General features: G+C 34.5%; 2 protein-coding genes across 2 annotated transcripts; both read right to left on the bottom strand.

Annotated features, from left to right (window-relative positions):
- Positions 1 to 518: 518 nt before the first annotated feature.
- On the bottom strand, positions 519 to 1,300 carry LOC122302460 (stamen-specific protein FIL1-like). Its single transcript, XM_043113742.1, has 2 exons — positions 949 to 1,300; positions 519 to 733 (listed from the first exon to the last, which is right to left on the bottom strand). Exons 1-2 carry the CDS (start codon positions 1,235 to 1,237, stop codon positions 723 to 725), a joined length of 300 nt encoding a protein of 99 aa, XP_042969676.1. The 5' UTR covers positions 1,238 to 1,300; the 3' UTR covers positions 519 to 722.
- Positions 1,301 to 7,680: 6,380 nt separating this feature from the next.
- LOC122304464 (probable methyltransferase PMT15) lies at positions 7,681 to 23,314 on the bottom strand. Its single transcript, XM_043116737.1, has 9 exons — positions 23,065 to 23,314; positions 22,523 to 22,601; positions 21,835 to 21,955; positions 10,745 to 11,395; positions 9,254 to 9,464; positions 8,815 to 9,112; positions 8,291 to 8,683; positions 8,106 to 8,183; positions 7,681 to 8,010 (listed from the first exon to the last, which is right to left on the bottom strand). Exons 1-9 carry the CDS (start codon positions 23,312 to 23,314, stop codon positions 7,767 to 7,769), a joined length of 2,325 nt encoding a protein of 774 aa, XP_042972671.1. The 3' UTR covers positions 7,681 to 7,766.
- Positions 23,315 to 23,759: the final 445 nt, after the last annotated feature.

Here is a 23,759-nt window from a genome sequence, read left to right as displayed (position 1 = left end):
TTTGAGATGAAAACTTGAGAAGAAACTTGAGATCTTTTGAGATGAAAACCTGAGAAGAAACTTGAAATCTTTTAAGATGAAAACTGGTAGATCAAAATGTGTGTTTGTTTTTGTAAAACTTTTGACAGTACGAAAACTTTGAGAAGTTTTCAAAATTTTGATTTTTAGTCGCGAAAACAAACGAGACCGGCCAAATTAATATTCTCTTAGGCTGTATTTGATAAGTGAAGTAATTTAATTATTATTTACTAACAATTTATTATTATTTTTTTATTATTTATAGATCATGATCACTTAAAATTCAAATGAATTTTTAATTTAAAAATTTCGTTTCCTGTCGATCCAGTCCAAAGTACTTGTGGAAGTCCATACCGCGCGCCCAATTTTTATCAGTTTAAATTGTCTTTCTTTCTGTCTCTCTTTATATTTGATTCAATATTAATGATGCATGAGGCTTTGTCGTTTTCTCGTTTGTTTTTGTTTCTGGCATTACGTGTATATATATACAAAGCTCTGACTGATATATAACATCCTTATTTCATTTAAACACGAAGTACGTACTTAATTCTCGTCTGATTCCCATAATTCTGATTGATCATTATTCCCATGTCAGGTGATATTACTGAGGAAAAAGTAAACCAAAAAAAAAAAAATATAAAACAGAGGCAAAATCATTAAGCTTCAACATTATTCATTGACGAGTCCCGAGCACAGTTCATTCTTTAATTCACACCTGCATATACATTGGAAAAAAGGAAAAAAAAAAAATTGTTAGGACATCGTGAAGTCAGCCATTTTAGTAAGAGAAACATGAGCACCACACTCAAAGTACGTACTTCGTATAAATAGCCCTTAAAATCAATCAAGAAAAGTACGTATAAAATATCACTATTCAATTAAAAGCATTCTCCGGAAAAGAATTCATGAATTGGCTGCAGCTAGAATTACCACAAGAGCGGGAAGGGAGATTGCATTGAGCGGGAAGACGCGCAACGATCCGGAGAGTGCTGCAAAGGCAGTCATTCGGCACTGCTTGGAGTGCACCACAGCACGCAGGACTAGGACTGGTATTAGCGGCACCTGGCAGAACAAAGGGTGTGCACATGTTAAGGTTGTTGAGCGAAGCCGCGCAGGTCTGCGCCTGAACTATCTGGGTCTGCACACCAAGTGCCATGAGCAGGACGAGCAGTACTGCAACTTTAGAGCTGAGAGAGACAAGGGACTTCAGGGCTGCCATGATCACCTGGTCGATCGTTTTGATCTTTCAAAAACTAGCTAGCTAGGTCGTTTTTTAGACGATACGTTTAATTAATTTTTGAGGGTATTAGCTAGGTCAATTTATATAGAGTTCAAACGATAAAAGGGGAGTCATTGCATGCAATGTGCATGAGTCACCAAATTACTTGCAGATTAGGTTCACCACGCTCATGATCATGGAGGCCAGCTTCGATCGCATGTAGAAGAAACTTTTGGTATTTTTGATATGTTATTTTTGGACTTTATATTTTTATACATATATTTGAAAAATACTCTAGGTCTTATTTGATTACCTGAATAAAATAAGATGAGATGAGAAATCTGTAAACAATATAGAGATAATTTGTGAATAGTTGAAATGATTTGACTTAAGATTTTTATGGGATTTTGAGAAAAGAGAAAAAAAAGTTAGATAAAAATTATAAAGTTAAGGGGCTTAGAATATAATTTCTTAATATTATTTTTATTTTAGAATTTGAAAACGTTAAATTATTTTTTATGTTTTGTTTAAAATTTTAGAAAAGTTGTATATAATCTAATGATTATATACACTACAAGAGAATTGGTAATCCGAATTTCGTCCCTAGAAGTTTTTGGAAATGAAAAATTTTTGTCTCTATTTTGTCTCAGAAAGTCTGTCTCAGAAACTTTTCGAAAACAAAAATTGATTTTCTTCTAAAAAAAAGTACTTTTATGGATGAAATTGGGTGGAACCAGTCAAAATCGTTCGAATGGAATTTTTTTTTTTAGACAACAAAATATTATCTCAGAATCAAGTTCGAATAAAAAAATTTCTGCTCAAACAACATGAAATGTTCATTCGAACTAATAACTATATCTGACTAAGGCCGTTCGAATCAACACATTTTAAGTGACTTTTGTTCGAACAAAAATATTAACTGTTCGAACAGATAATCTATTATGGAAATCTTATGTTCGAACGGAGTTTTGAAAAGTAACATTATTCGAATGAATATTTAATTGTTCAAACGAATACACGGATTGTATTTCTCGATACGTTCGAATGGATTTTTTTTTGTTCAAATGAATATGTTTTTGTTCGAATGTATGTATAAATGATAATTTACCATTCGAACGGGTTATTTAAAGTTCGAACGGTATTGATCAAATAAAATGAAATTTAATTAAAAAGAACATATTAATACAAATTGTAATCTCTATACATCAATTGTTCAAATGTTTACAAACATCATAAATAAAAGCAATTAAAAAAATTAAATGAATTATGATTGTGGTGGTAGTGGTGGCATAGGGTTTTGGGACATCATTGACTGGAATTGTTTAAACATTTTTTGGTTATTTAATTGTAGCATCTCTTCTAATATTGCCTCTAAATCAGCTGCTTGATCTAATCGGGTCAGCAACACTTTTTCCTTCGACCTCAATCATTCTATCTTGAGTGTAGTTTCCTTTAACTTCTTAGTCTTGTCGTCATTTGATCTGACTTTAGAAGAGGATGACGATGTTGAGGATGGCTTCACGCAACTTCCTAATTCCCTCAAATATTCGGAACGTGATCTAAGAACTTGAGAAAATATTTGAGCATCGTTGACAGATGATTCATCAAATGGATCCGCAGTAGTGTTTATAAGAGATACCATCTTGTCCTACAAAAAAAAAACATTAAAATTAGCATAGGTAACAAAAATATATTTAGACAATGAAATTAATAAACTTAAACTTATAAAAATATATTTACCCACTTTCTTACTTTCTCTATGCAGACACCCCTCGTAATACATCTAACTCGGCGCTGGTTTACAATAACTATATATACAAAAATTAAAACATATATTTTAATTAAATTATTTTATTTAAAAACTATACAGTGATAAAATACATTGTTCTGGTTCTGGTGATTTTGGCTTACCATTGTTGGCAGGTGAATCACATGGGGAGTTAGTAAGTAGTGGGGATGACTCACGTGTTCTTTTGCGTTTAGGAGGCATATCTGTTTGAAATTATAATAAATATATAAAATGAATTATTAATCTATTTAATTAGAATAGTTAAATATTTTTAATTATACATTACAATTCTTTAATTAAATATTGTATAAGTATATTCCATCATGTTAATCATCTTAATTAGAGTACTTAAATATTTTCAAATGTTTAATTATAATTTTTTAATTGATTATTTTATATTTATATTTTACTAATTAATATATTTATTTAGAGTACATAAATATTTTCAATAATTCATTATAATTATTTAATTAAATATTTTATAAAAGTATTTAGAGTATTAATCTATTTAATTAGAGCACTTAAATATTTTTAAATATTTAATTATAATTTTTTAATTAATTATTTTATAATTATATTTTAACTAATTAATATATGTAATTAGAGTACTTAAATATTTTCACTAATACATTATAATTCTTTAATTAAATAATATATAATTAGATTTTAAGTATTGATCTATTTAATTACAGTACTTAAATATTTACAATTATATATTATAATTGCATTTTATAATTACATTATAAATATCTATTTAATTGATATTGTTCGAACAAATACTCAAACTGTTCGAACGGAATTCTGGTCGAGTTAGATTCCGTTCGAACGGAGAAAATTCAATTCGAATAGTATTCAGAGTGTTCGAATAGGACCAAGCTAGAAACCAGTCACGAAACAGAGCAAAAAACTGAACCACAAAACATAATTTTCATATATACTGCAGCATATTTCAATACAATACATTGAAAACTATATGATTATCCCTAAATATGATTATTAAATAACTTAGAAAACTATAAAAACTTACCTCTAATTTTTACAATACAATAAAAATATCAATCCACAATACCTATATATGCATAAAACACATTAAACCGTTGCTCTATCCCAACAAATAAATGCAACAAATATCAAGATACTTGTAAATGAAAATCGGAATGAAAAATAACAAAAAAAAAAAAAATCATATTACCTCTTGTCCTTATCTTTTCTCTCTCAAGAATCTCTTCTCTTTCACTTCTTTCAAGCTCTCTCTCTTTCTCCACAACACTCTCTCAAAGCCTCTGTCACGCTCTCTCTCCCTCTCTCAAACTTCAATCCGAGTGAAAATAAAGTGAAAGAATTGGGTTAATAATATGTGAATTTACGTTTGAACGGATTTTTTAGCAGTTCGAATGCAAAAATTCAAAAAACCGCTAATTTTTCCCACAATATTTTCTCATTCGAACTAATAATATAAGCTTTCGAACAAAAAAAATGAAATATTCTCCAGTATCTACCGATAATTTGGCACGAATTTTCCCTCCAAACAAAAAAAATTCGTTCGAACATAGTTTATCTCTATTGGAACTGTTTTATATTCGTTCGAACAGATAATTCTAGAAATATATAAATATACACATAATATTTTCAATATTATTATTAGTATATATAAAAATTATATATACTATATAATACTAAGTGTCACTAATAGTATAATACTAAGTTTTACCAATCTATAATATTAAGTATTACTAATAGTATAATATTTTATTTAGTATCACTAATAGTGTTATACTTATAATTAGTATCACTATAAGTATAATATTAAGTATCACTAATAGTATAATACTAAGTGATATTATAGTATATATAGCATAAATATATGAAAACTAATAGTATTATAATACTTTATAATATATTCTAAGTACTTGGTTTATTACTAATATACAAACTAAATATATTAGATATATGTATTTTATACTTATATTTAATGCAATATTTTACTATATATTAGCATATTACTTTATAATACAATGCTTTACACAATACTCTTTTATACTCATCTAATGCATAATATATATACTATTATATATATATACTAGTTACTTACAATATAGATAAGTAACTAATTAAATACTCTATACTATATAATATAGATATCTAATATATATTATATATATACTATATTATATATACTAGTCCAAAATTTTTTTATTAGTACTAATATTAATATTATATACTAGTATTAGTAATATAAAACGTATTGTTTTACCTCTTGTACTTATATATATATATTTTTTGAATTATTATATAATTCATTCGAACTTATACCCTTTCTGTTCGAACTTATACCATTTCCATTCGAACGAAATTATGTTATATATGCCGCAATACAGTTTCTTCTCCGACCCCATTTTGTTGTTTTGGGGCCAAATGACACAAAAGTAATCGGTAGAAATGATGAGACTTTACTCCTAAATCATTTCTACCGATTAAAATCTTGGATTATGGTGAAAAACTAGTTTGTAGATTCGAAACTGAATCGACTCAGTCATGTCTGTTTGGCTCAGTTCCGTTCAAATGAGCCTAAATTCCATTCGAATGAAATTTATTGTCTTTCGAATGGAATAAAAGTTCATTCAAATGACTTTAAATTCCATTCGAATGGACTTTAACGCCATTCGAATGAAATTTTCGACCATTCGAATTGAATTTTAATCATTCAACCTAAAGATGATATTTGGTAGCCCTTATTATTATTTATATTGAGGGATTTCATTCAACTCATCATGGAGAAGTTTAAGGACTTGGAATGATGCTTACATACCTTACAGGAGGATTTTGATTTACTTAATAAATAGATCTTGTTAGTTATTATTTTACTTTTTTATGTTGTATAGAACGTCTAACTCTTTTTGGAATGTAATTAATGTATGATTTTTATTTTTAGTGTTTGCTAGCCTCTTTATTGTTAATTATATTTTCTTTTCATTATACTTAATGTTCACAATAATTGAAAAAATGACACTATCTTTAAAGTAATATTTATTTAACTAAAATATTTTAAAATTAATTACATAAAATTAATTTATGAATTCGTAAATATTTTAATTCATTGTAAATCATAATATATAATATATAGATATTTTTATTTACTTTGAAAATGATAAAAAATTAATATAAAAAATATGTATTATTACAATTTTAACAATATATCTTTTCAATTAAATAATACCGTTCGAACAAGGTAATACTCATTCGAACCAATTATTTTGCATTCGAATAGATTAATTATCTGTTCGAATTAAATTTTATTAGTTCGAACGGTTTATATTTTTGGAGACGATCTAATTCATCTCAGAATCTCCAGTTCGAACTAATATGTATTAGTTCGAACGGATTTATAAGGTTTTCCATGTTTTGAGACGAAATTTAAATTTTGTTTCTGAAAAGTATTTTTAGAGATGAAATTTATTTCGTCCCTAACAAATTTCGTCCCTAAAAATTAAATTTCTTGTAGTGATAATAATTAGATAAAAAAAGTTTAAATTTGAAATTAAAAAATGTTTGTATTTGAATTGTGTTTGAATATTGATATGAGATAAGATGAGATTGGATGAGTTGGCTTGAAAGGTTTGTGAAACCAAACTAGACCTATTATATGGTTTTTTTAAAATTTTGTGTTTATGTTCCTAACTAGCTATTACCAGGGGTGGCAAATCATGTTTTTGGTTCGGGGCTATGTCGTGTCATGTCAAGTAATGAATATTTGATTATATAGGTCAACTCATATCTAATCCATTAAACTAAACGTATCAAACTTTCAAACTCTAACCTAACCTAACCCATTTAGATAATGAGCCGTGCCATGTCACCCATTTAATAATTAATTAAAAATATATTAACACGACAAAACTCATTTAAACTCGTTTATTTCATATAAATGGATTGAGCTAAAATGCATAACCCATTTGACTTGATTAACATAATTTCACATAAAAGTTAAAATTTATATTTATTAATAACTACAATATCTTAAAAAATATATATCAATATCTTTCAAATTTTAACATATAATAAAACTAATATTACAAACCATATAATAACAAATATTAGTATAGATCCAAAATTACAATCTCAATAATAAAATTAATAAAAGCATAGGCACACTGAGAAATACCAATATTACAACTTAATAATAATAAAATTTTAATTTAAAAATAAATTCTAAACGAGTCAAAGCAGATTGATTTCATGTTAAGCAAGTTGACTTGTTATATTTGACTCGTTTATAAGTCGCGTCTTAACAGGTCAACCCGTTTTGACCCAAACTTGTTAATAAAAAATCCAAACCCGTTAATTTCATGTCGTGTTGGATTCATGAGTCGTGTCACATATTATGACTCCTAGCTATTACTCCCCTTTTTTTAGAGGAATTAATAACACTTTCTCATTGTAGGAATGGCATCAAAAGGTCCACCCAAATTATGAAAAAAATATTCCAAATGACTAGCTATTATATTCTAAGATTCTATTTCGGAAACAATATAAACTCTAAGCGGAACTAGTTAGAAGCATTTTTCTATCAATCATCGGATATAAAGTTCAGTATTATAGTTGTGTGGTGGATGTAACTTGCAATGTGCAAAGAATAATATATATTATTGTACTGCAGTGCCGAATTCCAAATTTTCAATATTAACCAACCAGAGAAAAAATGAAAGAAGTAAGGAAAAAAATGAACAGAATTATCAAGTTCTAAGTAGTTGTTTGGAGTTCTTCTTGATCGGGAGCAGGAGCAGTCCAATAATTTTTCACCGCAAGTAAAAGCTTCTCCCTTTGATGAGGCCCATCTTCATGGTCAACAATTACGCTGTCCCATTCCAATCTATCGATAACATTCTTGATCTTAATCACAACATCAACATCATCCCTGAAGATTACACTTCCTTCTGGTCTCAAAATTCTATCCATTTCCAGTAGAATATCTTCCATTTCACATCTACAAGTACGCAAAAATGCAAGTTGAAACGTTTTAGAGTTAATTTCTAGCTAGTAAACATAATATATTCTTCCCTTTCAATACAAAGAAATTACCTGTCTTTGTACAGACTAAAGACGGAATCAGCGTGAATGAGGTCATAAGTTCTTGGATAAGTAGACATGGCTTCACACCTGCAGCCCAAAAGTTAATTAGCTAATCAAACTAGCTTGTAATTAAATTTAATCAAACCAAATGAAATAAAAAATAAGAAATTACAGAAATTTAAGTGCATGTGTACCAATTCTGATATGTTCCAATCAATCCCCTTTCGTATATTACTCCAAGTGTGTTAACCTTTGCCTCGACAGGAACCACATTCATCACCCAAAGTGGGTAATCAATTAGGGCAGCAGCGAAGCCACCCAAGTGAGCATTCATATCTAAAACGTTGCGGTACCTCCCAGCTTGTCCTAACTGTTGGTTTACATATTTATAATATGACACTCTCTTCTTCCATAGTTCTGCATCTTGTTGGAAAACCTCAGCTGTAACGCCAGACACAGTTCCCTTGCTAACCCTAGGCGGTATCGCATACAGTCTTTCAGGCCATTTTGCCAGCTCTCCACCCGCTATTTCTTCACTGTTGGAAACTTCAGGCAGGGTTGTCAAACAAGTCTTCATTTCGGTATACCTGAAAATGGTCAAAACGAACATTTGCGCATGATGGAATAGCCCAGCACCAATATTCAATCTTTCATGATAAAAATACTACGAATAATAAGCCCGAAATTAAATTAGGAAAGCACGAACTTGCATACATACCAGGCCTTGTCAGGATCTTGAGCTGGGCAGAACGGTGGATTTTGGGTGAGTTTACGGTTAACTTTGCAGTTTAAGTGATTGGTGGGCTTTTGCCATATAGAAATATCATCCCGCTCTATCAACTTTTTCCAGCAAAGGCTTTTAGCAACATTCTCAATGGTTGTCTGTTCAGCATTCAAATCTTCCCTTGTTCTTTCCCAGCCTTTCCAATATTTCTTCCAGTGGACGGGTGGTCCAGACAAAATCCAGTACCCACCGGGGCGTAGAACCCGATCAACTTCAATCAAGAAAAGCCCACCTATATAGAACATAACCAATTATAAGAAATCATGCATCAACTTTGTATCATAATGAATGTTTCACCATACATATATGGCATAAATTACTCTAGTGACCGGCCACAAAAATGAAATTAATATTTAAACTTTGTAGTACGTACCATGTTGGCCCCATGGAATGAGGCAGCGAGAGCAATGGGCCATGTCAAAAGCTCTGGATGGGTAAGGAAGTCGCTTAGAGGCAATGACACCAATCAAAGCAGGAACACCTCGCTCCAGAGCAAATTGCACCTGAGCTTCGTGGGTGTCCCTCGGCGCAAATGACATTGCCAGGATGTCACGGGAGAGAAGATATGCTCCCCAGCTTGCAACCTGCATATATCGTTGCAACGGGTGGGTCAACTTGAACAATGATATTTCTCGCGATGTTACATAAAATTTTACTTTGCTCAACATAATAGCTAGCATGTTGATCATTGAATTATATTCACCCACATATTGTAAAAAAATCACATTTAATTTATGCATAGTCTTAGCTGTGATAAGTAACTCATGTTGGCATATTAATTAAAATATTACTCCTGAACGATACGTACCCGCGTATGATCCACGCACAATGGATACAATTGGCAGGCACACATAATAATAGAATAATAGTAACTCTGTCAGAGGTTCTGACGATCCCGGCCATTGAATATTGTAATCTTTTAGTAATTAATGATAATTAAATCCCATTAACTTTAGCAATTCGTTTTCACTTTGACTCTCTTATATATAATTAACCGCAAACCACATGACAAATTTGATCAATCATCTTCCGGCTCGATTGGTTACACGTACGTACAGACGAAATCATGAGATCGCAGAGATCATGATATAAAATAAAAATTAAAAATTAAATAAAATATTGTTAGAATATAATTTTTTAATATTATTTTGATTATACAATTTTAAAAATTTGAATTATTTATTATATTTTGTATGAGAATTTGAAAAAATTGTAATAATTATATGAGATAAAATGAGATAATTTCATCTGTATAACCAAACCAAGCTAAAGTTTCTATAATTTGATTTAATTTGATTTTTTTTTATGGTAATGTTAATTGGCAAGCATATGATTTCCAAAATCTTGCGACATATTACAGGCAAGATAATTTGGCACCGTCAAAACATTCCCATTATTCCAAGTGAGAGGAAAAAAAAAACATGATTCTGAATGCGCGCGGTACCGTGTGCGCACCAACGAACGAGATCAGAAATATTGTAACGGTTATTTTCTATAGCTAGTCGATTTCAGTTTCCGGCCTATATACGGTACTGGAACAATGCCAGCCAATTGGACTATCTTTTCTCTATTAATTTTTTTTTTTTCCTTTTCTAATTTTCTATAGTTATTATTATTATTTTTATTAACATGTGCAATGGTAAACGGTGGTGGAATATTTATTTAATCAAACCCTTTGGTCTGGAGTCCGTAGCTAGCTTATGCTAATATAATACTATATATATGCAATCTTATTCAATTCTAAAAAAAAGTAAAAATAATAACATAAGGATAATAAAATTAAAGAAATGAAATCGTAGGAGGACCGATACTCGAGAAAGGAAAAGGAACAGATTAATTAACAGCAAGATTGAAGAAAGCTTACCCCACAGCCCGTATCAATGGCGGTCCGAATAGACCCATCTTTAAGATTGATAAACTTCCCAATGTCATCAATGTACGCATTAGCACCATTAGGGAACATTGTACCCCCTCCGGGAAACCTAAACTTATCTCCTTCATATCTGATCCAATTCTGCACCGCCTTCTCCACTGTCAACTCCTTGTGCGGTACATTCGCGTACCACGCAAGATCCCGACTTTTCGGCCACGCAAACGGATTTTTGTACCCATATGGTGCCGGCACGCGACACTTCAAGAGCTCACTCTTCTCGGGACAGTGTCTCTCCCTGTATATCAACCTATCTCTGCTATACCTGAGCGATCTCTTTGCATCCTCACAGGGAGTGTACTCGCTGTAACTCACGTCGCATAGAGGGTAGCTCTTGCTAGTACTAATGGAGGGTAAAGTTTCGCCGGTGTCGTTGAGGCTATGGCGGGGGTTGAACTCTAGGTTATCGAGTACTGCTGGAGCACATGCATCCGATACTAAACTACTGGTGGTGGGAATAGTGGTGCCGCCTCGTTGCCAAGCACCGAGAAAGTAAGAGGTGATGCAGAGGAAGACAACAAGAGAGTAGAGGTTGGTGGTTTTCCTCGAGAAGGAGATGCAGGAGCCGTTGGGGGGCTTGGAAGGCTTGGAGTGTTGTGAAAAAACGATGACAATGAATTGAAAAATAACACCGAATGAGAAAACGATCACACACGCAATCACACACGACACAAGATGTACGTGGTTCGGCAAATTGCCTACGTCCACGGGAGCTGCAGAGGATTTTTATTATTGAGGAATCACACTACAAGATGGGTCACAACACTGTTCATCCACAGTGTTTTCGTAGCTGCTCTGTTACAGACTTAAGAGGCAAAAATCATATTTATAGTTCAAACGGCGGAATCCCTAAATCGTATGTTCGCTCGAGCGGCGTGTCGAGCGCGCGTCGAGTGAACTTCCCTTCCGCATCCCGCTCGAGCCCACTGTCGAGCTGACGTCGAGCGTTCGACTCTGCCTGATTTCGCTCGAGCGGCCAATACCTCCGCTCGAGCGAACTCCTCCTGCTCGAGCTCACTGTCGAGCCAACATCGAGCGTTCGACTCTGCCTGACTTCGCTCGAGCGACCAATGCCTCCGCTCGAGCGGTGTGGACCAGACTCCACATTCCTCAACAATTCTCCCACTTGGAGACTGGTACACTCGCTGTATCTCCGTCTTCCTCAAACATGATATCCTCCACCTCTGCAACTCACTGCTCCTGTCTTCATTCTAGAAGACCAACTGAAGTTGCGCACAACTTCAGTTTCTCAAGCGTAACACCCTTTGTCAACATATCAGCAGGGTTCTTGCTTCCACATATCTTTTCAAGTAACAACTGTCTGTCATCTAACAATGACCGTATGAAGTGGTACCTGATCTGAATGTGCTTGGTCCTGGAATGGAATGTTGGATTCTTGGCAAGGAATATGGCACTCTGACTGTCACTGTAGAGAGTGCCTTTCAGATTCTTCTTACCCAATTCTTCCAAGAAGCCTTGTAGCCATACCATCTCCTTTGCAGCCTCTGACACTGCAATATACTCAGCTTCTGTTGTAGACAAAGAAACTGTTTTCTGTAAATTAGAACCCCATGACACTGCAGTACCACCAAGTGTATAAACAAAGCCCGTGGTACTCTTTCTGCTGTCAATATCTCCAGCTAAATCAGCATCAACATAGCCCTGCACCTCCAAGCTCTCTCCAGAGAAACATAAACAGGTTTCTGAGGAACCCTTTAGGTACCTCAAAATCCACTTCACTGCTTCCCAATGTTGCTTTCCTGGGTTACTCATGTATCTACTCACAACTCCCACTGCATGGGCAATATCCGGTCTTGTACAAACCATAGCATACATAAGTGAACCAATGGCTGAGGCATAAGGAACCTTACTCATGTAATCTCGTTCCTCCTCTGACTCTGGTGACTGATTCTTGCTGAGTCTGAAGTGACTTCCCAAGGGTGTGCCAACTGGTTTGGCCTTGTCCATGTTGAACCTGCTGAGTACCTTTTTCACATACTCAGCCTGTGAGAGTCTCAACGTACCTCTGACTCTGTCTCTGACAATTCTCATGCCAAGGATTTGCTTTGCAGCTCCCAAATCTTTCATTGCAAAGTGCTCTGACATCTGCTTCTTCAGATTATTGATCTCATCAATACTAGCCCCTGCAATAAGCATGTCATCCACATACAACAGCAAAATAATATAAGAATTGCCAAAATGCCTGACATAGCAACAGTGATCTGCCTGACATCTAATATACCCTGCACTGTGCATAAAGTTGTCAAATTTCTTGTACCACTGTCTAGGAGCTTGTTTCAGGCCATACAAGCTCTTCTTCAGTCTGCAAACTGAACCTTCCTTTCCCTGTACCACAAACCCCTCAGGCTGGTGCATGTAGATGTCTTCTTCAAGGTCTCCATGAAGAAAAGCTGTCTTCACATCTAACTGCTCAAGAAATAGATCTTCAGTGGCAACCATAGCTAGTACCATCCTGATAGTTGTGATCTTTACCATAGGAGAAAAGATCTCAGAGTAGTCAATACCCTGCTTCTGCTGAAAGCCTTTTACAACAAGTCTAGCCTTGTACCTCTTACTGCCATCATGCTCAGTTTTCACCCGGTACACCCACTTGTTGTGTAATGCCTTCTTCCCTGATGGAAGTTCTGTCAACTCCCATGTCTGATTCCCTAGCAAGGAATCCATCTCGTCTTTCATGGCCAGCTCCCACTTGCTAGAATTCTCATCTTGCAAGGTTTCTTCATAACTCTGCGGTTCTCCACCATCTGTCAACAGAATGTAATTCAAAGTAGGTGAGAAACGCTGTGGGGGACGTATAGTCCTAACTAACCTGCGAACTGCAACTGTAGGAGTAGACGGTTTTGAAACTGCCTGCGGAATAATATGAATGGGTGTACTGGACCCACTCTCCCCGTCACTCTCATTTCTACACTGCACTGTGACCTCTGGTAGGTCATCCAATCCTACAAACTCAGACTCCTGAGGAGCTACTGCAGGAACTGTACTCGACTTATCCTTGTACATCATTTTCTCATTGAAAATTACATTCCTGCTTCTTATGATTTTCCGACCCTGATCATCCCAGAAACGATAGCCAAATGCCTCGTCTCCATAGCCAATGAAATAGCATTTCTTTGACTTAGCCTTAAGCTTACTGCGAGCATCAGAATCAACAAGCACATAAGAAAGACAACCAAAGGTTTTAAGGTGAGAAAACTTAACCTCTTTCCCGCTCCAAACCTCCTCAGGCAATCCACAATCCAGTGGAACTGATGGCCCTCTGTTTATCAAATAAACGGCAGTGCTGACTGCATCTACCCAGAAAGTGGGTGGTAGTCCAGCGTGCAACCTCATGCTTCTAGCACGCTCATTAATGGTCTTGTTCATACGCTCAGCAACTCCATTTTGCTGTGGTGTCCCAGGAATGGTCTTCTCCATTCTGATACCCTGAGCTGCACAGTACTCCTTGAACCCGCCATCAACATACTCACCACCATTGTCAGACCTCAAACACTTCAGTTTCAAGCCTGTCTCTGTCTCAACCATGGCTTTCCAAGTTTTGAAAACATCAAATACTTCAGATTTATGTTTCAAAAAATAAATCCATACCTTTCTACTATGGTCATCAATGAACGTAACATAGTAGCGAGAACCTCCAAGAGATGCAACTGGAGAAGGACCCCACACATCTGTGTGCACAAGATCAAGTCTTCCTGTCTTTGGCGTCCTGCCACTTTTCAAGAAGCTGACCTTCTTTTGCTTCCCCATAACACAACTCTCACACATACCGAGATCAACTGTCTTCAGTTCTGGTAGCTTGCCTCTAGACAGAAGTTCCGTCATGCCCTTCTGACTCATATGGCCAAGCCTACAATGCCACAAATCTGTTGTGCTCTCTGCAACGGTAGTAGCAATAGTGTCAATTAAACCAGTAGTCATATAAAGTGTACCAGTTTTCTTACCCCGAGCTAGTACCAATGCCCCTTTTGTGACCTTCCAGGTGCTATCTGAGAACACCACTGAATGACCACACTCATCAAGCTGCCCAACAGAAATGAGGTTCTTCTTCAACTCAGGAATGTGCCTGACCTTTTGCAAGGTCCATTTGTTCTTGCCAGGGAGTGCAATGTCAATGTCTCCCATCCCCACTACGTTCAAAGCCTCACCATCAGCCAAATATACCTTCCCAAAATCACCTGCAACATAATTCCTCATTAGTTCCCGGTGGGAAGATGTATGGAAGGAAGCCCCTGAATCCAGTATCCAGTCATCAACTGGACTATGAACTGCAAGCAATAGTGCATCCTGTACTTCTTCAGTTACCACATTAGCACTATCATTCTCCGTCTTCTTGGGGTTTTTGCAGTTTTTCTTTATGTGGCCAGCTTTGCCACAATTCCAGCAAGTTGCCTGCTGACCAGGCCTCGACTTGCTCTTGCCCCTATACTTTGATTTTGATCTTCCTCTGTTTGAATTCCTGTCATGTGATCTCCCTCGAGATTCAACATTCAGGGCTGAACTCAAACCCGAGGTCTCGCCTGAATCTTTCCTGCGCACCTCCTCAGCCAAAATCAAATCACGAATATCATCATACTTCAGTTTATTTTTACCAGCAGAATTACTAACAGCCATTCTCATGGCTTCCCAACTATTTGGCAATGAAGCCAATAGTATCAGTGCACGTATCTCATCATCAAATTCAATTTCAACAGACGACAATTGATTTGTGATAGTATTAAAATCATTCAGATGTTGTGCAACAGACGTACTATCTGCCATTTTCAAATTGAATAACTTTTTCATCAGATGTACCTTGTTATTCGCTGACGGCTTTTCATACATACCTGACAAAGCCGCCATGAGATCCGCCGTCGTCTTCTCCTTGATGACGTTGTGTGCAACGGATCTCGACAGGGTTAATCGAATAACCCCCAGAACCTGTCGATCCAACAGATTCCAACTAGCATCATCCATCTTTTCCGGTTGCTGCCCCAATAGTGGAAGATGGAGTTTCTTCCCATAGAGGTAGTCCTCTATCTGCATCCTCCAGTATCCAAAATCCGTGCCATCAAACTTCTCGATCCCCGATACCTTCAATTCATCTCCAGCCATCGTTTCTCCTCAGACCCGAACCTTGGCTCTTGATACCAATTGTTGTGAAAAAACGATGACAATGAATTGAAAAATAACACCGAATGAGAAAACGATCACACACGCAATCACACACGACACAAGATGTACGTGGTTCGGCAAATTGCCTACGTCCACGGGAGCTGCAGAGGATTTTTATTATTGAGGAATCACACTACAAGATGGGTCACAACACTGTTCATCCACAGTGTTTTCGTAGCTGCTCTGTTACAGACTTAAGAGGCAAAAATCATATTTATAGTTCAAACGGCGGAATCCCTAAATCGTATGTTCGCTCGAGCGGCGTGTCGAGCGCGCGTCGAGTGAACTTCCCTTCCGCATCCCGCTCGAGCCCACTGTCGAGCTGACGTCGAGCGTTCGACTCTGCCTGATTTCGCTCGAGCGGCCAATACCTCCGCTCGAGCGAACTCCTCCTGCTCGAGCTCACTGTCGAGCCAACATCGAGCGTTCGACTCTGCCTGACTTCGCTCGAGCGGCCAATGCCTCCGCTCGAGCGGTGTGGACCAGACTCCACATTCCTCAACATGGAGGTGGGTTGATATGGCGGTAGGTTAGAACTAGCCATAGGCAATAGCTAGGACTAGTCAAAGTCTGTGGCTGTTATTCTCTTTCTCCTCGCGCATTCTGTCTCCAAGGATTTACGTATTTATGGTGAGTATGTTGTACTGGGCTTTTGGGGGCAGTCTGGGGGAGGTGAGATGAGAGCGGTTGCAGAGAAATTAGGTTTTGAATCTAGTGGATCATGTGGGCGGTGAGTTTTTTGTAGTTGACTATTGTATTTTAAACTATCTAAGCAAGTTGTCGAACTCACTAGCGGCAGCTTAGGGAAGCGGACGCGAGAGTTGGTAAGAGATGAATTACAAGAATTGGGTTTGAAAATTAATGGATCGGGGATCAGATTATAGCTGGATCGATGGTGGAGATGATGAAGAGGCAATATTGACGGTCGGTCAAGAGATTATTATTATTAATATAGACAATTTAGCCTCTATTGTTTGATTACACAGTTAAAATGATATATTTTATAAATAATTAAATAAAATATTATTATAATATAATTTTTTAATATTTATTTTATTTTTAAATTTAAAAAAAATTAAATTTTTTATTATATTTTATATGAAAAATTAAAAAAAATCATAATAATTATATAAAATAAAATAAGATAGTACTTTATTTTTATATGACCAAACTGGACTTAATTTGAGATATTCAATAAGATATTGATCTGGTACTTTACGAAGTTGTCATAGGTTCTAGATCCCAAGAATATGTTTAAATGTGGGCCTAGGCACGTGTGTGTATATATATATGTACGGCCTGTCCAGTAGATGTACTCCCTAGTTAGGCATTTTTGAGCCAATTATGAACTCGTAGTTTTGACTCACTCGAAACAAAATGATTCATGTAGTTATTGTTTTTAACTTTTATCAATATTTCGTTACAATATTTTTTAATGAGTAAAGCTATTTTAAATTACACTGCTATCCTATTTTTAATCCATTTTGTGAATTTGACATTTTTAAGTACCTTTAAATCATTTTAACCTTTTAAAAAAAATTATATGTTTATCACAAAAAAGATATAAGAGTGAAACGTGGTATGTATAGTATTTTTCTGTGTGTTGATTTGCACCACTGGATACAGTGAGCTAAGAGCTGCTCCGATCGATTATTTAAAGTCATTGTAGCGGATCAGTGTGAATATTTGTTGTGATTGGACTCCATGCAACTCGTCGGTATATTATATATTATTGTACGTGTATTAATATTCATGAAGAGCTGCTAAACTTCGACGTAGACTGACGAACAAAAACTAGCCATAAACCCGGCATAGTTGAGCTAATTAACCTGGGTTACATGCATGCATTGGCTGAAAACCCTGGTCGTAGAGAGGCATTAACTGATCAACGTAATATAATTACTCTTTGAATGTAATTATTATATCTGATCACTAGTATTCTTATTTAATTAGTATTATTAAGCTACTGGTACGTACTGGCCGGCTGGCCGTGTTCCCGGTGACATGTCGTGGAGTTGCTGGCTGGGTGAGTGCCATATATATATATATATATGTATGTATGTATGTGGAAGCCCTCGTGTTTATAATAGAGTCAATCGTACCATGCTAGCTGGGTGTCATGAGTACGATGTGAAAGTGAAACAATAAAACAATATGTTGATATTGAAAACAAAAAACAAAATCAAGACGTATACGAAAGATGGGAATTAGTAAACCTAGCTAATTGATATGTAGACCGCGTACATATTTTAATTTCTTTTTTCCCTTTGGCGTACTAAGTCCCAATCGAACACATGGTCAAAACGGCCGGGTAATGGGTATTAGATTGTAAATAATTAATATTACAATCTAATACAGACAAGTACAAGAAAATTATATTTATTGGATTTGGAGAGCTTGATTTAGTATTGTGGCAGTTGGATTTGATAGTCCCACCCGATAATGATTTGTTACGATTTTTAAATAAATTTTGAATGAAGTTTGTGATATGCAGTGTAGGCTTCTGCTATCGAGATAGAGAAAACTAACTGATCGGCCTCAGAAATTGTCTGCACGTTGTTGGTCGATCGGGTGCAAATACGAGTGGACTAGTTCCGGATCGTGCGCTTTTACGGGATAATTAACGTGGCATTGTAACAGTCAAGAGAACTGCCCTCTTAGTAGAGTACGAGCTTGGAAAAAAAGTAGGGAAAAATGAAACTGCTTTTTTTTTTTTTTTTTTTTCCTTTGGAATTGTGTTTTTCAATTACAGGTTGGTAAAAAAATTTAACTACTAAACAAAAATTCTTAATTAAACAGATTGATTAGTTTTAAAAAATTTTAAACAAAAATATTTGTTTTATACTATTATATATAACTCATCAAAGGTATATATAGGCCTGCAACCCGTGAGTCCAAAGTCGGTTCTGTGCATGGTCCGATCCGACCCGGTTACCCAGAACGCGCCAACTCGACCCGAACCGTTTGTACATACGGTCCGTAAGGACGAATCGGTTTTTTTTTTTTTTTAATATATATATAACTCTTTGCAGGTGAGTTCATTTCTGCATCACTCTATCTGTTTAGTCTCTTTTTCATACAAATTAATATCATTTTATTACTAAGGAGTGAGCAAAAAAGCAAGTTTGCAATGGATTTTCCGAATATTGAGATGTTAAAATCAATATCTGTTATGTCATATCCAGGTTGCTGTATAGTAGTCACAAAAATATTGAGATGTTAAAATCATAAAATCTACAAGTTCTTCCACCTTCCTGCTCTATGTTGAAAATTGGTTTCTTGTCTTTTAAAAGGATAAAGGCAAGAAGAAACACAGCAGCTCAAAAAGTTGACTCATTACTTGGTTGGTAGTTGCTTGAATAACTCCAATTGGGAGGGGGTAAGAATCCAAGCCAAAGCAAAGGCAAATAACATTCCCCACCAAGGGAGCTGAGCATCATTTTTCCACACAAAGGACATTAATAAGGATAGGATTATGCTCCCCGCTAACAAAATGAGGTACCATCAAAAGAAAAACTACAAAATAAACAAAATTTCTCAATCTCAAAAATCAAGATATTAGTAAAAAAAAAAAAGGATGCATCCAGCCACACACACACAAATAAGGCACTTTTCAAATATTCAAATAATACAAGAAACAGAGAAACAAACAAAAGAACTAGTGCATGCATCACGACAACATTGGTCCAATTCAAGTACAACAAAGTTATATAACTCGTTTTAAAACACTTGTCATGCAAAATAGATTAAAAAAATGCAGCCTGGTTGGGATAAGAACTAGTCGACTGGTTGAGATCCAAAGAAAACGTGAATTTACTCTAAACTTTTAGAAGCAACAGGGACATAGCTTGTACCTAAATCACTAAATGCAGCCCATGCTCTGTTTCCTATAGTTACATTAAGCCAGCATTTCAACCCAAAAACAGAAGGTCACTAAAAAAATAATCATCAATGAAGATAGTCACTATCATCACAAACTCATGCAAACTCTCCTTGATATCATATGTTATGTATAATAGTTTAAAATATATATTGGTCAGCAGAATTATTAATTTGGATACCAAATAATTAGTTATAAACGACTAGGATTCTCTTTCGTTTGAAGAAGTTGGCGATGAAAAACTATAAATTTTTTTCTTTTTTTAAAACTGAATAGGACTTAGGAGTTGCAAAATATCCTATAAAGATAGGCCATAAATGATCAAAATAGATAAAGTTTTGTTATATGATACACTCCTATCCTATTTATCACATTACGCTTAGGTGACATTATTCATCAACTATTACCATTACATGGGATTAAGGACAAACATGATCACTTTCACTTGTTTTCTTAAGTTTTCATGATATATTAAATGTTTAAGGCCATATCTTAAGCTTGTTATTTAGTTCATTTCTAAGATATATATGTACTTAATTACCATTAAAAATGCATTATTTTGATTAATCATACTTCTAAATTATTAATAGAAAGATAACCAAGAAAAGAATTAAGCCCCATCTTGATTGAGCAATTAATTGGACTGAATTGGCGATTGTAACAAGTTATTTTAATCAAACTTTTGGATAATGAAAGAACATTCAACAATCAGTACAGAAACTCTTTGGTCTGATCATGTGTATAATTTGATCCATAAATTAATGAAATTCAACAGTCAGTACAGACTAATATGTTTATGCACAATTGTGTTTAATGAAAAAACACAATAAATCCCTTTGTTTAAAAGGCTAATTAATGGCTTAATCCCAACCGCTCAGAGCAAAGTTTAAGTGGATTGCTCTTGCAAACTCATGTTGTGAATAATTCTTGCCCAAGACATGCTACGGATCTGAAAGACAAGCACATTCTAGTAGAGATATCTCTAACATCCAGCTTATTTTCTAAAACAGATGCTATACTTCTATTCTTCATTATCAAAATACCATTTCATATTATGCTAAAGTGGCATGCAGGTCATCTTCCAGCAGACCCAACAGACAAAATAGATGGAGGGCATAGAGAGATCCAGCAGAGATCGAAATCGGCTAGAGAGAGAAATTAACAGAGAGAGTAACCTGTGATGGATCGGAGTAGGAGAGAGTGAGGCAAATCCAGACCTTGTGGAGAAGCAACAGAGGGGATGAACTGCGACCATGAGCTGTGACGACCCACGGCGACCACGAATTGTGACGACGAACGGCGATGAGGAACGTAGAGGTGGCTAGGGTTTGAGGAGGAGAACTGGATTCAAAACATTAGTTAGTCGGTTATCGGGTTCGACGGATGTATAGATTAACCAACCGTTATGAAACTTGATCCGATGAACCCGGATTTTGTCGGGTGGGCCACTTGCGAATCTTACGGACGGATCAGTGCAAGGCCATTTATGCACAGCCCTAGGTATATATAGTATACTCGTATAGTTATATTTTCATAAACACGGTACACACACACGCATATATATATACTAGATGAGGACTAACGTGCGATGCACGTTTGCTTCGTTGTACTGTTAACTTGTTTAGTTAAATTACAAAAATTTGTCAGCAAAGATATTACCCTACACAGATATAAACAACAAAATGAGTTATGGATTTGTTTTTTTGTTTAGGTGTCATTCAAGCTCAGGTCCATATTGGACAGGATTGATGGAGATAACATTGAAGTTTTTGTCTCTCTATTGGTTGAATATTTCTGGGTCTACAGTAAGTTGAATCATCCATTGATTTTTAGAAGCTTCTGATGCCATTTTTTGTATAAATGGTAAATGTTCCTGTGTAGTAAATATTTAGTGAGATTAGATAATTAATAAATGTAAAAATAATTTATATATAATTTTATTTGAAAATTTTGTTAAAAAGAATAAAGTTACCTCTCTAGTATGATTCATGAAATCAATGGCTGAATGACCCAATGCTTTTTCTGCAAGTTCACCAAACATAACAGCTGCTAATTTTCCTGTCCCATTGCCAACTTCAACATATGCTCGACAACTGTAAATAATAAAAGTATTATTTTTTGTTAGTATTGGTAAAATTAATATGTGAATAATTTTGAAATGAATTGTTAATTATTGAAGTTAAAAAAATGTGTACCGTGATTCAGCAACACTTTAATGTTTGCAGTGATAACAGAGAAAACTTTCATTATGGTCATGCCCAGTTCCTTTGTTACAATTGATGCATAACATATAGAAGAAGATTTGGCGCAAATTTATGATATTTATCTTTGCCTTGATCAGGATTTTACTTTCTATATTATATTAAGAACAATATTTTGTTTAATGAGAAGGAATATAAATATAAATATGATGTTAAGAAAAATAATTTACCTCCATTGGTTGCAAACATTTTTGTAATGCAGCAATATCACAATTTTTTATTATTTGTCGAATACCAACTGACGATAAAGATGTAGATGGGTATTTTAACGATTTTGTAATTATGATTTCAAGTCTTGAATCATTGATTGCAATCCTTAAAAAAAGAAAAAAATAAATTATAATTGGAACATTTTTAATAGATGTGTTAATAAAAAATAGTGTAATTAATATGAATTACCATCTTTGCAGTGGTTTTGCGTCAGGGATAAGAGGATTGATTGTAAATGCATTTGCTGGTCGAGATGAAAGAGATAGTCCTGTTTCATTAATATAAATAATTGTTAATTAAAAAATGTAAGATTTAAAATAAGAATTAAGAACTTGAATTATTAAAATTACCATTGTAAGAACGAACTTTGAGCTTTGTTGCAAGTAGAATTGGTTTTGTTTCGATTATTTCAGAAATTTTTTTGCATTTATCTTGAACAAAACGACCCCACATAGTCAACGAGATAGGATTGAAGCTACGTAATTTGAAATGAGAAAATTAAAAAGAATTTATAAAATAAAGATTATAAAATAATTTTAAAAAATTAAAAAGGGGAAAAAATTTACCTTTGATCTATAACATAGATTTCTTGAAGAGTAGCTGGTCCATTTGTTAATGTTATTTCTTTTGGAGGTTTGATGTGAAGAGCAACTGCTAAGAGATCTGATTAAAAATATTGAAATTATTAGTTGTTTAGGAAACAAAAGAATTAAAAAATGATAATAATTTACCTATTTCTGCAATTGAATCCTTATAAACATCAAACTCGTTAATGGGAATGAGGTTGTATTTTGGTATTTCTACTTGTTGTTCATTTTCTGGTATCTCTTCGATGATTGTTTTTGCATTTATAATCCATTGGTATTGATGCGACTCAGTTTTATATTTAGGATCCAGTAGCTTGACATATGGGTTTATAATATAATAGGATCGAAACATATGTAGAGAGTCTTCTCTTGAATCAATATCATTTCCAAACATTGTTGCTTGCAGATGATTTCCCTATATTATATAAGAAAGTATAGGTTGTTAGTTTTTATAATAAGTAAAAAAAAGTAAAAAAATTTTACAAGTAAATATAATTACATAGAATGTGTAAGATATGTTATATAAAGTATATATATATATAGGTATATTTGTAGAATAAATTGTAAGTAAAGAAAAAAATATTGTTCTTGTTCATCTACCAACATTAGATTTTGGTATTTTACTTATGAGTGTTGCCCAATTCGTTTGGGAGATTTTTCAACCATGAGCATTTTGATTTTCCAATCTCTTGTCTTTGGAGTAATATTTTTAACTGATGTATAAGTGATCCACATTTTGAAAACTGATAAGGCAAAAAGAAATGAAGTCTATAAATATAAAAGGAAAGAAATGGAATTAATTAAATTGTAAAACAAAAACTAATAGAAAACTTATATGT

The sequence above is a fragment of the Carya illinoinensis genome, chromosome 3, assembly GCF_018687715.1.
Source record: "Carya illinoinensis cultivar Pawnee chromosome 3, C.illinoinensisPawnee_v1, whole genome shotgun sequence".
In the NCBI taxonomy this organism is placed as follows: domain Eukaryota; kingdom Viridiplantae; phylum Streptophyta; class Magnoliopsida; order Fagales; family Juglandaceae; genus Carya; species Carya illinoinensis.
The sequence above is the reverse complement of the archived record's forward strand: the minus strand, read 5'-3'. Positions and strand labels throughout refer to the sequence as shown.

Coding starts and splice junctions, on each gene's coding strand:
- LOC122302460 (XM_043113742.1), bottom strand. CDS start 1,237: ATGGCAGCCCTGAAGTCCCTTGTCTCTCTCAGCTCTAAAGTTGCAGTA.
- LOC122304464 (XM_043116737.1), bottom strand. CDS start 23,314: ATGTTTGGAAATGATATTGATTCAAGAGAAGACTCTCTACATATGTTT. Junction 8,184..8,290: donor ATTGGAACATATCAGAATTG/GTACACATGCAC, acceptor TTTGGGCTGCAG/GTGTGAAGCCATGTCTACTT. Junction 8,011..8,105: donor TTTAGTCTGTACAAAGACAG/GTAATTTCTTTG, acceptor GCGTACTTGTAG/ATGTGAAATGGAAGATATTC.